A 17,327-nucleotide genomic window follows, 5' to 3' on the forward strand; every position below is an offset into this window, starting at 1 on the left:
TTCCAGAGACAGGCCCTCAGAACCTACATTTCTAATAAGAGCCCCCCAGGTGATTCTAATAAGCTGCCAAGGTTGAGAACCTCTGTACTAGATACATCAGACTGCACACCAGCTTAGAACAACGGGAAGAAGTTGAATGCATAAAGATAGAACCAGCCCCAACAATCAACTCATGGCTACGCTCCTGGCAAAAAGAGAAAGACAAGGCTGGAGAGAATAAACTGAGACCTGTGAGATCAGAACATCACACCAGCTAAGCTCATCTGAGGCCAAGCTTCAGCTACCTTAGGATTAGGAATATGTGCTGTATAAATTCTTGCTCCCATGATTTCTGTACTTCTTTGTTTTGGATTTTGATTTTATTTGCTTAGTGAAGTTCCTTATGAAAAATCCCAACCTCATGTTAGTGGATTAAAGTGAAAATGAGTTTGTCCACATCCTGGCCAAAATAACTGAGGAAATCCAAGTTTCCTTAAAAGTCAGAGAGATGAGGGCAGTGCTCCAAGCTGGAAAATAAAGACACTGGGGTGGAGCGATGGCTGTCTGAGAGGAGAACTACTTTTCTGAATGCCTAGTATGCACCAGGCTACTATGTGCCAACTATGTTACTCAAATTTACAGTAGAGAAAACAGGGTCAGAGAAGTTAAATAATGTGTCTGACAGGACAGTAGATGGCAAAGCTGGGATTTGAACCCAAGTCTGTCCAACAACAAAGCCCATGCTCTCTCTTCTCTGTGATCTTGATGTCTCTAGAGAGGAGGCAAATCTTAGAAACAAGAAAACTAGGAGTAGTACCAAAACGATCTTTTACTACTTAGTGTTGTCCCTTACAAAGGCACCGAAAGAGGGGTCACAGTGCTCCCCAAGTAGCTAGAACTGAGATAAAGGTATTGGAAGATAGATCACCTACTTTCTCCATGTTACTAGAGGATGGGTCAGACATAGGTTACAGAGGCCACTCAGAGATCTAGAACCTCAGTGTAGACAGAGGTAGAGTGCAGCAAATCACCCACTGACCCCTGAACTCATTCAGCCATAGCAGCTATGTCCTCAACTCAAAAGTCAATACATAAACAATGTATTATTCTCCCAGAAAGCTTTCTTCTTGAGTGAGATTCATCTAACAAACCAAACATCACTTGCTTCAGTGCACATGCTAATCCATATTGATTCTGATTGCATCCAGTGGCATTTATCCACACACTCTCTTCACTCTATTTATAGCTTAAGGCTGTCCCTTATCTACACCCATACCAGTGTTTCAGAACATTTCTCTTTCAGTCAGGTATTTCTAAATAGATAATATTTCTCTGATACATCACGGGTTGAGGATAAGAGGATCTTCAGGATTCAAATGTGGTTGAGGCATGGGTCTGGTAAAAAGGGCAGGCAATGGAAGGGGGAAGACTTTGAAGAGTATGTTTAGTTAATAATAAAGAGATACAGAGAGGCGTTTGTTAAAAAAAAAAGGAAAAAAGGAAGGAGACTAAGCTAGAAAAAGGGAAGGAGAGATTGAAGATAAGACTTAAATTTGGAGTTCAGTAGGTTCTTAGAAGTCATCTTGTACAACCTCTTCTTTACATATAAGTGAGGAAACCTAAGATCACTGATGGAATTCAATGTGCCCAGAGTCTCATAGTTTTAGCCAAGGTAGCAACCCAACACAACTGTGCTTTCCATTAAACTAAGCAGAAGATGATACAGAAAAGAGGAAAGCATAAAGCAAAGGATGGGTTGCCCTTTGTCTACCCTGATCATCTTGGTCAATTGTCTGTGATGCTGACTTTTGAGTAAGTGACCTAACCCAGGCTGGAACGGAAAGAAGTGGGTGTCTTAAACCCTGGAGGGTCTAAGATGATTTCTTCAGTAAGGCCCCAACCGAACTGTGTCAAAGGTAATCCCTTAGGTCTTTGAGAATGAGAATCAATCTTTAGACACAATTATAGAGGTGGAAAAAGGAAGCTAACTGTACTATTTGTTTTGGTTGTAGTCCCCAAATTCCTGCAGGGTAGAGCAGGGTGTGAGGTGATGCTTCATGGTTCCTGAATAAAGTACCAACATTTCAAAAAGGGTCCCTTCAACCTAGCTGGCTGCCAAACAAACAGATTGTTACGCTTGAAAAGCTCTTAAGGCACTAAGACTAACTGAAGACTAACTATAACTAACTGAACTGGTGGACATGAATGCTCCGTTTGGTAATCCAGAAGTTTCTAATATCACTCATTTATTCCACAGATATTTTTTAACCACCTAATGACAGGCACTGTTCTAGATGCTAAAGATATAGCAGTGAATAAAACAGACAAAAATCTCTGCCTACATGGATCTCAGGATTCAGTTTCAAGGTTTCTTAAGCAATTACATTGCCTCTTTCTTAGGAACTCCTAGCCCTAAGGAGCCACTACTGTGCTGAAGCTGCTGCTTGGCTGGTCAAAGAAAAGAGTTCTTGCGCTCACTGCCCCTTTTCTTATCTTCAGGAGTATAAACATTATTAAATTAGCTCACCCCTTTCAGCAGCCCTTTCCGAAATGCTTGCTTAGAGGTTAAGAATATCTCATCATTACTGGTAAACCCGCCAAGGCCTGCTCTTCAAAAGGTAAAGGTACTGGAAATACAAAGAAATGTTAAAAACTGCAAAATAAGGGATACTGTAACAAAGTGATATAGGAGCTCAAGAAAAGGAGAACAAAAACTTTCATTATTAGGTTAAACCATGAAAAGAAAGAAGAGGGTACTTCTGTCTAAATATCTTAATCTAATCACTCAGATGGACCAAAAAATGCACAAGAAGATGGAGAGTTGCATTCTAGACCAGCAATCTCTAAAGTGGGATGGGCAAGATAATCCTCTGGGCTGTAAGAAAAAGATTTATATTTTTAATATTAAAAAGTAGTACAGTAATACATGTATATTATCTATACTGAATATATACTTGAGTACAGTGAATATTCACGTTTTTCCTGATTGTACAAAAATTTAGAGATCATTGATTCAGACTGTAAGCCTTATCTTTACACAACCTGTAAAAGAACAGTTGAATAATAGAAAGAAGGTAGGTTTTGGAGTAAGACAGGCCTAGACTTAAATCCTAGCTTCTCAGAGTTTTGGTTCTCTCCTATGTAAAATGGGAATAATGGTATTTATTGGTTAGGCTCATTTTGAGGAATGAATAAGATATTATACAGAGCCCCTAGCATAATGCCTGGCATGTATACATGTGCTTGGTGAGTGCTAGTACCCAGCCCTGTAAGCCTGCCAGAGCCATGAAATCCATGAGTGCCCAATTGGTGCCTGACAGCAATGAGGAGAGGATCATTCTTTCGCCTCCCACTGGCAGACAAGGAAATATTGTGTAAGGCTGTTATCTTCACAAGAGCCAAGGGAGGAAGGAGCCAATTCCTCTGCGTTCAGAGACAGATCAGGTACTCGTGGGTCCAGGCTTCTGTGAGGCGTCTCTATCACATGATTCTGCATGACGCTGCTGCCGCTGACCACAAAGGCTGGAGTGGGTGTTTTCAAAATCCTCTTGCAAAATAAACCCAGAGTTAACTTCTCTCCTACTTAAAGATCATTCTCCCCTCACTTGTCTCCTCATGAGCCCTGAGAAGCACAGACTACTCCCGGGATTCCCCATCAGGGTCTACATCAGGATCTGCCCTGCATACCCATCAAAAGTTCAGACATAGTACCTGCTGGAGGCAGACAGGACTCCCTTGCGTTTCAAGTCCAGAGAGGGGTCCCTGAAATCAACCTCAAAGATTTCCAATGTGCCATCTGTACTAAAGGAGGCATCTAGCTGCTGGGCAGATGTTCCTAGGCACAAGAAAAGTCAGGAAGAGGCAGCATATGAGCAACAATATATGCATGGATTTGGGGTATAAATGGTTAAGCAGTAGAGAAGAGGAGAACAGGAGAGGACTGGATATACCCTTTTTCAAATGGTAGCTCCAAAGAAAGCAAGAAAGCATGAGGTGCTTAGCCTTAAGCCAGAGTCCAAGGTTGCCCCCAGGTACCCAAAACTCCTAACATCCCTTTGCATATGCTGCTAGCCAACCCCAGATTTCCATGACTCTAAAACTTTCTCTGAAGCACAATAAAGAACCCTGGATACTAAGTTTCCCTTCAACCTACGTACTCCAGTGGATCCTCATCCACAGTATCACCATACCTGTGGCCAGATACACAGGGTACTGGCTAGCTGGGCTCCACACTTGTACGGCTGGCCGCTCAAGTTCCTTCAGCTTCATGGTCTGTCCTGTAGGTGGCAGAAAAGTGACATGGCCCTCAGCCTACTGAAAATAGAAACCAGCAAGCTTAAGGGCCAGATCAAGGGAACACCTGTGGACATGAGAGCTTGTTTCTCTCTCTCCACCATAGAATGGGGCATTTGGGGGCATCACAGGGTAACAAATACATGACCGTCTGCAGATCTGTAATGACAGTTCATTTTCCCAGTTACTGAAATCTAATACTTTAAACCCTAAAAGATATTCAAACACACTGGTTGCCACAGGCCCAAGGGTGATGATAACCATCAAACCAAATAATCTCTCAGTGACCCTATCCAATCCCTTGGTTTTAAACATTATCCATATGTCGATGACTCCCAAATTTACATCGGCAACACAAATCTCTCCTCTGAGCTACAAGTTCTTATATACAACTGCTAATCAAATATTTCCATTTGGATATAGTAAAGATACCTAAAAGTTAGTCTGTCTAAAATAGAATTCTCTATTCCACCATCTCGCCCACCCATCTGTTCTTCCTTCAGTTTTCTTCATTTCAGCAAATGGTACCACCACCCAGCCAACTGATTAACCCCTAAACCTGAAAATCACCCTAGATCCCTCCTTCTCCCTTATTCCCTTCTAATCCATCATTAAGTCTTCCAAATTTTGCCTCCAAAATATATCTTAATCGGTCTATTTTTCTCCATCTTCACCACTGCTCTATTTGAAGATACTATCATCTATCACCTAGATTACTGGTCTTCTCCCTGTTACTCATCCCTGTCACCCAATTCATTCTCTGCATAGCAGCAGGAGTAAACTTTTAAAATCAAAAATTGGATTTTGGGGGTTCCCTGGTGGCGCAGTGGTTGAGAATCTGCCTGCTAATGCAGGGAACACGGGTTCGAGCCCTGGTCTGGGAAGATCCCACATGCCGCGGAGCGGCTAGGCCCGTGGGCCACAACTACTGAGCCTGCGCGTCTGGAGCCTGTGCTCCGCAACAAGAGAGACCACGATAGTGAGAGGCCCGCGCACCGCGATGAAGAGTGGCCCCCGCTTGCTGCAACTAGAGAAAGCCCTCGCACAGAAACGAAGACCCAATGCAGCCAAAAATAAATTAATTAATTTTAAAAAAAAATTGGATTTTGGCATTCCACACACAATTTTTCAGTGGCTTCTATCACACTCAGAATAAAATGTGAACCCCTTTGATCCCTGCTCAAAGGCTCTAGCCTAACCACTTCAACTTCATCTCTTCCTACTCTCCCCCTTACTTATCGTGCTACAGCTGCATTAGCCTTTTCTCATTTCCTGGCTTTTCCCCACTTTAGAGCTTTGTAAATTCTGTTTGCTATACTTTGACGGCTTTTTGTTTCATTCTCTGCATGACTGGTCCCTTATCACATCTTTCAGGGCTCAGCTTCTCACCTCCTCAATGAGGTGAGCCACCCAATCCAAAACAGACTCCTTTTTTTCTTCTTAGCAATCTATAATTATATATTTATTTACATCCACATTGTTGGTGTTGTCCACTAATAAGTAAACTCCATGAGAGCTAGCACTGTGTCTGCTTTGTTCACCGTGTTATAACTAGCGTCAGAACAATGTCTGGCACATAGTAAGTGCTCGATAATATTTTATGAATGAATGCAGACATCTATTTTAACTCAGTAGCTTCCAAACCAATTCTAACACATACTGAAGGTGCCATCCCAACAGGCTAGCAAAGCGGCAGGGAAGTTTAAAAAAAAAAAAAAGTTGGGGTTTCCCTGGTGGCGCAGTGGTTGAGAATTTGCCTGCCAATGCAGGGGACACGGGTTCGAGCCCTGGTCTGGGAAGATCCCACATGCCGCGGAGCAACTAGGCCCGTGAGCCACAACTACTGAGCCTGCGCGTCTGGAGCCTGTGCTCCGCAACAAGAGAGGCCGCGATAATGAGAGGCCCACGCACCGCAATGAAGAGTGGCCCCCACTTGCCGCAACTAGAGAAAGCCCTCGCACAGAAACGAAGACCCAACACAGCCATAAATAAACAAATAAATAAATAAAACCCAAAGTTAAAAAAAAAAGTTAACACTGAACTTGATGGAGTAAACTTGGGACCCACTGTGACCTCCTTGAGCAAGCCACAGCCAGGTTAGTCTTGACCTACCAAAACAAAAGTTTTATTACTTAATAATCTCAAATGTACTCTCCAGCTTGAAGAACGTTTAAGGCTGCCAACTCAGCCAAGATTTCCCGGGGACCTCTAAACACTTGAGGAATATTCGGACAAGATCGTACATCATACTACACGGTCACCAGTGCCACCTGCTGGTCAACACCATTTTCACGTTTCTGGAGAAAGGTCTCTTAAGCGGGAGCTGCAATTAGCCGTGTGCACTTGACGTCCATATCTCATTTAATTCTCACAATGGTTCTGGGCGGCCAGTACTGATACTATCCGCATTTTACAGAGAAGAAAACTGGCTAGGCCAAGCTGTGCACTCCAACAGCCTCCAGAGCCCAGTGCTTTTAACTATTATACCAGTCTAAACTAAACTCCATGAAGTGTTTAAACCCCAGCCTACAAATTGGGAAGATGGGCTTTTAATTCACTTTGTTCAAAGACATCTGTTCACAAAAAAGGTCCCCGCTGCGGTCAGAATGCCGGGGGCCGGAGGCGTTAAAAGTGGGAGAGCTATGACCACTCAACCAAGAGCTGGACACGCTCGTGCAGTGAAGGAGGACGCCAGCTACGCTTGGCTGTCCACTCGCTCCGGAGGATGGTCGGCCTCCCCCGCGGCGCGCCGGCGTCAGCACTGACAGGCCTTCCCGCCCAGGCCAGACGCAGAGACCCGTTGCCGACATTGGGCCCAAGCCAGGTCAGGGCCCAGGGCTGATGGGGGAGGCGCCAGGGCAGCGCTGGAGAGAGGCCGTCTTCGGGCTGAGGCACCCGGGCGCGGCAGGGAGAGCGAGCCGAGTGCAGGCCGAGAGCAGGGCAGGCGTCGTGGGGTCCCCTGAGAGGCACACCGGCAGAAGCCCCGGGAGCGGGCCGGGCCGGAGTCCCAGCGGAGGGCGAGCGCGCCCCGGCACCCTCCCGAGAGAGGGGCGGCGCTCGGGGGTCCCCGGCACGGCCTCCCCTCTCAGCGGCCCCGTACAGGCGGGAAAAACCAACCTGCGCGGAGAGCCCAGGCCAGGGGTCTGGCGCGGCGTAGCTGGAGCCGGAGCCGGTCTTCTCTCAGGGCTTTGGAGCTCAGGGGGGCGCTGTGGACGGCGGCTGCGGAGGGCCAAAAGTAGTCCTGGCCCGCAGGTCCCACCTCCCACACGCGCCGCCAGGCGCCGGGCCCAGCACCCGGCTGACCCACGGAGAACGTTCCCTAATAGGATTATAGCTTTTAATCGGGCCTCCCTCACCTGTCCTGTGATTGCGCAGTGGGTCAGATCCCGCGACCAGTAAGTTCTGGTCTATTCAATTTGAGTCAGGCTCCGCGGGCAGCCTCTGAAAAGGGAAAATAACTCATTATTTACTTATTGAAGCGGAGAAGACCCGGCCCTAGCTCCAGGAGCTCTCAGTGGAATCCATTTAGTTGAAAAGGTAAAAAGCAATCTAGGCCATAAATAGCGGTAAGTGACTTTCTGCAGCCCAGCAGCAACTGGTGCCCCCAACCGTTGATTGAACTAATTAAAAGCTATAGATGGGCGGGGGGTGAGGTACCAGGGACTTCCTGGAAGGTTTCAGGGACGAGACAGGTGTCATACGTTGGGGCTTCAAGAAGACAGGTGAACTCCCAGCTAGGAGGAAGGGGCCCAACCGGCTAATAGCGCCCTGGTGTTTCCCATACCATGAATGAAAGGGACTACAGTTGGGGGAGTGGGCTGGATTCAGGTTGTGGAATACCAATTCAACAATGCAATAATTGGGAGTTATTGAAAATTATGGGCAGATATGCAATAAGATTATATCAGACTAGCAATATGGATCACCATGCAGAGAACAGAGCTGGAGGCAGGGAATCAAATTAGGAGACTAATAGAACAATCCAGGTACCAGGTGATGAAAGCCTGGATTAACATAGTGGCAATGATTGTAAAAGAAAGCTGGACAGGCTCTTGTGACTGATAAAAAGTTGGAGGGGGGGGTGATCATATATACTTTTTATATTGATTGAGGGAATTATGGCATTTCCAAATAAAATGTTCTGTAGGCAGCTGAAGATCTTAGACCTAAGTTATTTGATTTAAATTTTTAATTTAATGCATGAATTCTACCACCATATTCCAGCCTGATATACCCCCAAAGATGGTGAGCTGGTTAATCTTATGACTTATGACATGGTCCCAAGTCATTGTGACACAGCTCTAGATTTCCTTTTCACGTGGACATGGGAGTTTTGAACTCAGGACAGAAAAGAATTTAGGGCATTGGTGGTGCCTGCCCACTCTATGTACTAAGTATTTCTTGAACTTCTTAGCACAACAGTGGATGAGAAACAGGGTTGAAAACTGAACCTCAGCCAACACCTCAAAGTAGGGAATGAGGCCAAGGTGTCACTGGAGTGCTCTGCAAGAAATCTGAACCAAAGGCATAAGGTCACAGTTTCAAGTAGGACATGATTTAAAAAAAAAAAAAAGTTAAATAAGTGCACCCTTCTCTCAACCCAGACACCTTAGAAATTCTTTTCACCTCGTTTTACAAATGCCAGTCTCCTCTTCTTGGTAACTTCTTGAAGGCAATTATTTTCTTGTTCAACTTTATATCCCCAGGACCTATCAGTGTCTGATATATATTAGGCAGACAGACGTTTGTTAAATGATTATCAAATGCTCTAAAGGACAGAGAATGAAAACATATAAAAAGCAGTGGAGACCTTCAAAGAGAGGCATTTCAGAAGAAGTACCCACTCCCTGATCTCATAAAGGTCTTTCACTGCCTGAATACCACTAAAGGACCCCTTATTTAGCATGAATGGACTTGCTTCTACAGATCATGTTGAATGTATGCTTTCTTATGAGACAGGTTTTCAGGCAATATCATTGTAATTTAAGAAAATGTCCCTAAAGGGAAGAAAAGAACATAAATTGGTTCTCTTTAAAACAGATGCATTGAAATAGACCCTCAAGGCTTCCCTGGTGGCCTAGTGGTTAAGAATCAGCCTGCCAATGCAGGGGACACGGGTTTCAGCCCTGGTCTGGGAAGATCCCACATGCTGCAGAGCAACTAAGCCCGTGCACCACAACTACTGAGCCTGCGCTCTAGAGCCCGCGAGCCACAACTACTGCGCCCACATGCCACAACTACTGAAGCCTGCCCGCCTAGAGCCCGTGCTCCGCAACAGAAGCCACCACAATGAGAAGCCCACGCACCACAACAAAGAGTAGCCCCCACTCACCAGAACCAGAGAAAGCCCGCACACAGCAACGAAGACCCGACACAGCAAAAAATAAATAAATAAATTAATTAAAAAAAAAAAAAAAGAAACAGACCCTCAGAAACATGGTTTTTCTCTTTCTAAGGCTATTATAGGAGCTTGGATGAATCATTAAGGTAGTGAAAGCCATGTATAGGTTCAGTAATAAGTCAATGACTATCCTCTAATTAATAAACATAGGTAATGTCAATTTATCAATTTATAAGAGTCTAGGATTCAGAAGTTGCTTTGGAATACATATTTTCTTTTTTTTAATTGAAGTATAATTGATTTACAATGTGTTTTTAATAAATACATACTTTTAAAAAAATTAATTATTTTTGGCCGTGCTGGGTCTTTGTTGCTGCGCACGGGCTTTCTCTAGTTGCGGCGAGCGGGGGCTACTCTTCGTCGCAGTGTGCGGGCTTCTCATCACGGTGGCTTCTCTTGTTGCAGAGCATGGGCTCTAGGTGCATGGGCTTCCGCAGTTGTTGCACACGGTCTCAGTAGTTGTGGCGCACAGGCTTAGTTGCTCCGTGGTATGTGGGATCTTCTCGGACCAGGGGTCAAACCCGTGTCCCATGCATTGGCAGGCGGATTCTTAACCACTGCGCCACCAAGGAAGTCCCAAATACATATTCTTATAAGAGATATAAGATTAGAGGCAATCACAGCCCTAGGCCAGTCCCAAAACACCTATTTATCCTATAATATACTTGAAACATGTTAGAATATTGTTTTTTAGCTAACCACTTATTATTATAATGATTCTTATTTATTTATTTATTTATTTATTTTGGCTGTGTTGGGTCTTCGTTTCTGTGCGAGGGCTTTCTCTAGTTGTGGCAAGCGGGGGCCACTCTTCATCGCGGTGCGCGGGCCTCTCACTATCGCGGCCTCTCTTGTTGCGGAGCACAGGCTCCAGAAAAGCAGGCTCAGTAGTTGTGGCTCACGGGCCTAGTTGCTCCGAGGCATGTGGGATCTTCCCAGACCAGGGCTCGAACCCGTGTCCCCTGCATTAGCAGGCAGACTCTCAACCACTGCGCCACCAGGGAAGCCCTAACCACTTATTATTAAAAAGGTTTTTTATGGGAAATAAATCTTGCTCCAACTTGAGAAGTCAGGAACGTATCTTCCTTCTTCCGCAACCCTGTAGATGGGGAAAGGAGCTACCCTTACCACCTGCTGTACAACTGGAACCCTCAACTACTTTTCCCAGTGAAATTAGCAAATCAACATCTTCTTGTGCTTAAGCAGTGGCTATTCCTGGGGAAATGAGGCACAGATACCACAGTACTAAGTTTTATTAGCGATTTCATTAAGGTAAAATCTCTAGGATTGAGGGAGTCAGTTAGGGGGCACAAAGCCCACGAAGCCTCCTCAGATCTCATAGTGAACCACCGGCTCAGGTTCTTTGTTGGGATCGCCACCTCGTTCCAGGTACAGATTATTGTAAGGATACTGCTTTGGTCCCTAAGAAAAAAACACAGGTCAGCAAGAACAACATATATCTATGTAGCCAATACCTGGCTACACCCCACTCTGAGTGAAGAATCACACACAGTAAATGGGTACACGGTAGGCTTTGGTCAGACCCAGCTGTGCTAGAACAGCAGGGACAGCACTCCTCTTCCCCGCTCAGCCCAAGGCAGAGAGAAAGCCTAGATTGTAAGAGAAGTGGTGCCTACACTGTGTGTGTGTGAGTGAGAGTGAGAGAGAGAGGGAGGGAGGGAGAGGGAGAAAGGAGAAAGAGAGAGGGAGAAAGGGAGAGTGTGAGGGAGAGCTTTCTAAATGAGACGATGCATCCATCCATCCCACTCTCTCTCAGGGTCGAGACAGACTCAATCTCCTTTTAAGTCACTCAGCCTCTAATGGTTCCACCACTAAAGTGGCCTAGCAAATGAGGCGTGCAGGAGCAGCAGTGGGGGAAAGCACAGAGGAGATATGGCTCGGACGTGCTTTAGGGGCTGCTGGCTTTACCAACAAACAGCTGTCAGAGAACACAGCTCAAGGCGAGGAGAAAAGGGTGATGTGCTTACAGAACTGAAAAATGGAAGAGCCACACTGTGTTTCTTGCTCTCCTGAAGTGAAGTTAGCGCTCACACCAGCCCTATGTGCACTCTCCAGCCTGGGGCCCCTGGGGCTCGGTAGGAAGGCTTGTGTCAGTGCACACAGACACACACGCTACTGTTAGGACATTGATTATCTCAGCACAGGTAGCACTGTGCAGCCAACTGCAAACAGCAGCCTCCTGCTTTCAGTTCCTTTCCTCACAATCTACCCTGTAGACTACTCCCAAATTAATCTTCCTAAAAACCTAGGCTTCATGATGGCATTCTTTTGTTCAGAAGCCCAACATGGCTCCCTGCTGCCTCGAGGCAGACCAAGTCATCCCTGTATCCCCAACCCTTAGCACCTTCTGTACCTGGTGCGTGATAGGGGCTTCATAAATATTTACTGAATTAGTGCATCACTATACCATCAAGTCCAGATCCCTTAGCCATGCAGTAAAAGGTGCCCAACCTAACTGATCAAACTCACTTCACAGTATTTTTTTTAACACAGCAGTTTTGACACCTGATTTCCCAGGACATCAGAATTACCTGGGAACTTGTTAAATATTGATTCTAGAACCCCATTCTGAAATTACTGAATTAGGCTCTCCAGGAAGTGGGGCTCAGGAATCTGAATTTTTAGTAGCTCTCCAGGTAACCAATGCAGCTGGTTATCTAGGAACTATTTATAAGCCTATTCCACTCCAGCTAACTCACTGTCCTCTTCCTTCATTCTATTTTCTCTCGCCCCAAATGTTCTCTTCAACTTCTCCCCACCATCTAAAATATATGTATTTTAGCATCTAGCATAATCCTTCTCCTTAACAGCACCTGATACCCCCAGCATACACATTCACTACACACATATATACACAAAAACTGTGCCAAATTCCTATATATATGTTCCAATGTTGCTCATGTCATGTATCTAAATTTTCTTCTTATCCAAATTAAACGTCCTTAAAGCTAGACAGTATATTTTCTTTCTTTTTTTAAATTTATTTACGTATAGTTGATTTACATTGTTTGTTAATTTCTGCTGTACAGCAAAGTGATTCAGTTATACATATATATACATTCTTTTTCATATTCTTTTCAATTATGTTTTATCACAGGATATTGAATATAGTTCCCTGTGCTATACAGTAGGACCTTGTTGTTTATCCATTCTATTTATACTAGTTTGCATCTGCTAATCCCAAACTCCCAATCCATCCCTCCCCTACACCCCTTAGCAACCACAAGTCTGTTCTCTACAGACAGTATATTTTCTATGTCCTTTACATTCTCTAAAATCTAACTGTCCATGCTTGCAGTAAACATTTAATTGCTTCCAGTACCCTGTAGGAAGTGCCCTTCACACCAACAAAGGATAAGCTTTCAACTTGAGATTCCTTGACTCTACCTTAAAAGATCACTTGCTGAAATATTATTGGTAAGTACAGTTCCCCAAATGGCAACTCTAAAGACTAGCTGGCTTCTCTATTCTCATTCCTCACCTAGTCCTACAGTTTCTTCTCACTCAGACTGATCCAAGATGCAGGCAGGAGCAATGCTCTGGTACTTGTACCAGGCCAGTGGGTAAGACCCTCTATAGGCCTTACCAGGAAGTCAAGCTTGGTATTGGCTGGATCCCTACTCCAGAGACTTCATTCCCTCAGGAAACAAGGCTAAGTAAGTGTGGCTGAGGGAGCACTTCTCAGATACTCACCACAGGCTGGTAGGTGGGGTAAGTCTCTCCCACCCAAAACATGAACAGCATGAAGGCCACGAAACCGAAGAGGTGCTTACACATGAGATTCCAAGAAACAGGAGTGGGGGACGTGTCCACACGGTTCCTGATATACATGTCTAGGTCCCAGTGCATCTGAGACAAAAAGGCAGATCACTGTCACATACTGCTCTTCCTGCAAAAGGCATGCAGTCCAGAGTGATTAGAGCCTCATAGAAGGCTTGAAAGGCATTCTACTGCCCTGGGCAATATTCTGAGAGCCACATCTGAGATATTGTAGCCCACAGGACTGGATGCTGGCTTATGTCTAGGTTCTGCTGACCAGAGACAGCTCAGTCATAGAAGTTCACAACTCTTACAATACAGAGCTTTGACTCTTACAATACAGAGCTTTGATTACTCCCAGACATCCCATTCCACACAACACACAGGGAACATCAGATCTCAGATTGCTGGACCTCGCTTCCTTGAGCAGAAAAACTTTAGTGTTACTTGGGCAGAAAAGTGCCATTTGAGCTACAGAAGACATAGGGAAAAGGAAGGAAGGTCAAATGGGATATGGTTCTCTCACCGGTTCACCCCAGTTCAACCGCAGGTCTGGGTGGTCCCAGTCATACCATGGATCCCTCTCCTGCTGTGAGCGGTCAGGGAGCTTCGGATAGTCACCATACCTGAGAGACAGCAAGAACTTCTGGACAGGGCTCTGAGCAGCCTCACTCAGACAATTCACAGTCTCCTCATCTCAGAGATGAGAAACCAAGTGACAGAGATAACTGCCTCCCCTAAGGACAGAGGAACTGACCTTCAAATCAAGATCTCAATTTTTTCCCTGAGGTGTACATATTGAGAAATGCTGAGTTAAAGGGCCACTGGTAAATATCCCAAATTTCCCCCCAAAAAGACTGTGCCAGTTTACATTCCTGCAAACGGTATAAAAGAGATCCATTTCCCTGAATGCCTTCCAATACCAAATTTAAAAATGTTACTTGATAAGTGAAAAAAAATCTCAATTTTTACTCACTAAGCACAGAATAACCGAAGAAGTCCAAATTGTCATTAAAAATTTATGTCAAACTCTGAAACATTTTAACATATGTAAGCTTTTCTTATCTTCTTTCAACAGAAAGAAGAAAAGTCATGCAATGTTATAATGTTAGTGCTGGAAGGGAATTTAACAATCACTCTGTTTCCCCCATTAGACAGAAAAAGAAACTGAAGGTCAGAGTCTGAACCTAAGATCGCCCAGTTAATTGGAATAAAAACAAAAGGGTACATATTAGAAAAGCACTTTTCATAGCAACTGTGTTTTTCAACCAGAGTTGACATACATCTCCAAGTCTCAAACACCTCATGGGTCTTCTTGATAAGCTGGATTTTTCCCCAACAAAACCAGGTTCAACTTATACAGACTGCTACCGAGGCTGCTCTTGTCCACAACACAATAAAAGACATAGGAAATGATGACAACTAGACATGTGTCACAGAAAGTGATTGGAAAACAACAAGACGAATAGGAGCTGCTGAAACCATGGCTGAAAGAGTGATGCTAGGACAGAAAATGAGGGTGATGGTAATCAACTCAGACAATTAACCACAAGGATGTTACGGGGGTGCGGGGGCAAAACCATCAACTGGGGTAAGGGAGTTGGCTATTTAATCTGCTTTAAAGTTGCTACGACTTCCACAGCTAACTGCAAAATATTTCTTAAAAGAGAGATATACATGTAAATATAGAGTACTCTATCTACAAATAAGGTTCTCATGACAGGAATCCAGCTCTAGCCTGGTCACGTGCTTGGATGACAGCACCTGAGCCCAGCAGATGCTCAATCTAAATGAAACCTTGCGCTCTGGATGGAGCCAAAGAAGGTTCCTGCTATTCAGGGGTCCTCAAGGGAGCTATTAAAACCTCAGCTTCCTCATTTGAGGAAACAGCCTGAGCCAAGGAGAAAATTGAAGTCCTCTCGGCTGCAGCTGCTCACCCATCCCCTCCCACCTCCCTCCACGGAGAAAAGCGCCCACACCGTCGACTCTGAGGGGTCACTAAAAGGTTCGGGGAAAAGGGTCAGAGTAGAGCTACCCAACCCAGCCGAACTTCTCCCATCACTACCCAGGTGCGAGCAGGCCCTATCTCACCCCATGCCATCATCTGGGTACGGCTCGTAGTCTTCCACCCGCATATTATACTTCTTGGCGGCGGCAGCCCGTTCTTCTGGGGTCCTGGGATAGGGTCCCGGGAGCATGTCCTTGGTAATGTGGGAGGCTGGAGAGCAGATGAGGGCACGTCAGAAGCGACCCCATTCCTCCTGCCACTCTGAAGGCTTCAAGCTGCGGTGGCTGCAGAGACCGGAGCCCGAGGCTTCGAGAGACCAGCAGACCCTCCACCTGTTTTTCTGAATACACCAACTCCACCTCCGCCCTTGCCCGGACTCGGCCGCCGCGGTATCCACAATACCCACCCTCCGTCCGACGCACCAAACCTCAGGCACCCCCCTCCCACACTGGGGCCTCGCCCGTTCTCGCGGACCTGTCCGTGCACCCATGGGCACCACGTTTCGGGATGCCCTTTGCAGCCATCGGACTCCCAGGACCCCCGCCCTGGCCGCCGCCATCTTCACCTTCTTATTTCACCCCGCACATGCGCAAAGACCTTGTCACGGCGGCTGAGCCGGGCCAAACGCGACAAGGGAGAAAAGTCTTAAAGGTTCAATAAGGGCGGGGCTTAAACGGTGCTAGGAAGCCAGAAGGAAGATGAGCGGTTGGATAGAGGCAGAGAGGGAAAGCGGGAAGGAGAGAAAAACAAGCAGGTCACTGCTTTGACATTTCAGATTGTTATGTCCCTTTTCTACCTCAGCTGACTTAGACGCATCCAGGGATAACGGGCACTCAGAACCTGAGCATCTCAGGTGGACAGCTGACCCACCTACCCCAGGACCGGTACAAGTAAAAGGAGCCTGTCAATCTCTTTTCTGACTGCTTGCCTTTTTCCTCTCCTTCACTGGCAGTTCCTCCTTCCATCCCCAAACGTGATCATTCTTCAAATTCAGCCCTTGGTCTTGTTTGTTCTTGTTTTGTTTTCCAAATTAGTTATCTCCTTCAGTTAGATGCACGGTGCAACACACAAATTGGCCCCGAACTGGTTCTTTTTTTGTTGTTTTATTTTGGCTGCGCGGCTTGCGGGATCCCAGTTCCTCGACCAGGGACTGAATCCGCGCCCTTGGCGGTGAAAGCGCTGAGTCCCAACCACTGGACCACCAGGGAATTCCCCCAAACTGGTTCTTCAGTTTCAGTCTCGTGTTTACATCCGAATGTCCCAGTCACCTCAACCCAACAAATTTAAAACCAATCCTATCATCTGAACCCACCTCAGATTTGCTAGAATTCGCTCAGATTTACTAGGACTTGGATAAATACATTTCAAGCCGAACCACAATTAGCGAACACTAGCCTAACAAAAGAATTGGGGGGGGGCATTATTGTTCGCATATGAATATGTGTTCATTTTATCTACACAAGTATGATTTGCATAATTTACAGTACAAACATGCACATATTTACAGGCAGTTTTAGGGTGATCACTGTTTTGGAGTAGAATCCATTATTATAGACATTCCCAAATATATATAAGAGCAATAAAAACTGATATATACTATTCAGTATATGAATTTGGGGGAGAACTACTTTACAGCAACTTGCCCTCTTGTAAATGAGAATCGAATGGATGTTCAGAATGGTTGGACGACATCTGCATTCAATCAATAGCAAACACTGATCTAATTCGGTCAAGATAGACAAAAATGCCTTTAAGTAGGTGAGATGGTGACACAGGCAGAAAAATCAAATGGTGCCAAGCAAAAGAAAACCATCTTTGATTTCGAAAGAATTCAAGTTGCCATATATCTTTTGCCGAGGCTTTCGG

The 17,327-nt window shown here is 45.4% G+C and overlaps 2 protein-coding genes across 9 annotated transcripts in view; both read right to left on the reverse strand.

Moving 5' to 3' along the window:
- SEC31B (SEC31 homolog B, COPII coat complex component) overlaps window positions 1-7,491 on the reverse strand; it is a 42,778-nt gene extending 35,287 nt beyond the window's left edge. For all 8 annotated transcript variants that reach the window (XR_014249208.1, XR_014249209.1, XR_014249210.1 and 5 more), the window contains exons 1-3: window positions 7,390-7,491; window positions 4,170-4,256; window positions 3,691-3,814 (exon numbers count right to left, since the gene is read on the reverse strand). Coding sequence is in view for 5 of the 8 variants with exons in the window: in XM_082408065.1 (XP_082264191.1) it covers window positions 3,691-3,814; window positions 4,170-4,248 (203 nt within the window). In the remaining 3 variants the exon portion in view is untranslated. The remainder of the gene's footprint in view (window positions 1-3,690; window positions 3,815-4,169; window positions 4,257-7,389) is intronic.
- A 3,420-nt stretch (window positions 7,492-10,911) lies between these two features.
- On the reverse strand, window positions 10,912-16,091 carry NDUFB8 (NADH:ubiquinone oxidoreductase subunit B8). The gene is made up of 5 exons (XM_082408185.1): window positions 15,936-16,091; window positions 15,545-15,671; window positions 13,980-14,079; window positions 13,388-13,543; window positions 10,912-11,095 (listed from the first exon to the last, which is right to left on the reverse strand). The coding sequence occupies exons 1-5, from the start codon at window positions 16,018-16,020 to the stop codon at window positions 11,003-11,005; spliced, it is 561 nt and encodes a 186-aa protein (XP_082264311.1). The 5' UTR covers window positions 16,021-16,091; the 3' UTR covers window positions 10,912-11,002.
- Between the last annotated feature and the right edge of the window lie 1,236 nt (window positions 16,092-17,327).

Source organism: Balaenoptera borealis (assembly GCF_965194805.1).
Source record: "Balaenoptera borealis genome assembly, chromosome: 10".
Taxonomy (NCBI): Eukaryota; Metazoa; Chordata; class Mammalia; order Artiodactyla; family Balaenopteridae; genus Balaenoptera; species Balaenoptera borealis.

Excerpts from the sequence above, each read along its gene's own strand:
- NDUFB8 (XM_082408185.1), bottom strand. The coding sequence starts at position 16,020 with ATGGCGGCGGCCAGGGCGGGGGTCCTGGGAGTCCGATGGCTGCAAAGG. Across the intron at positions 14,080-15,544 it reads TACCCAGATGATGGCATGGG|GTATGGTGACTATCCGAAGC; the intron begins GTGAGATAGGGC and ends GCTGTCTCTCAG. Across the intron at positions 13,544-13,979 it reads GGTTGAACTGGGGTGAACCG|ATGCACTGGGACCTAGACAT; the intron begins GTGAGAGAACCA and ends TTTTTGTCTCAG.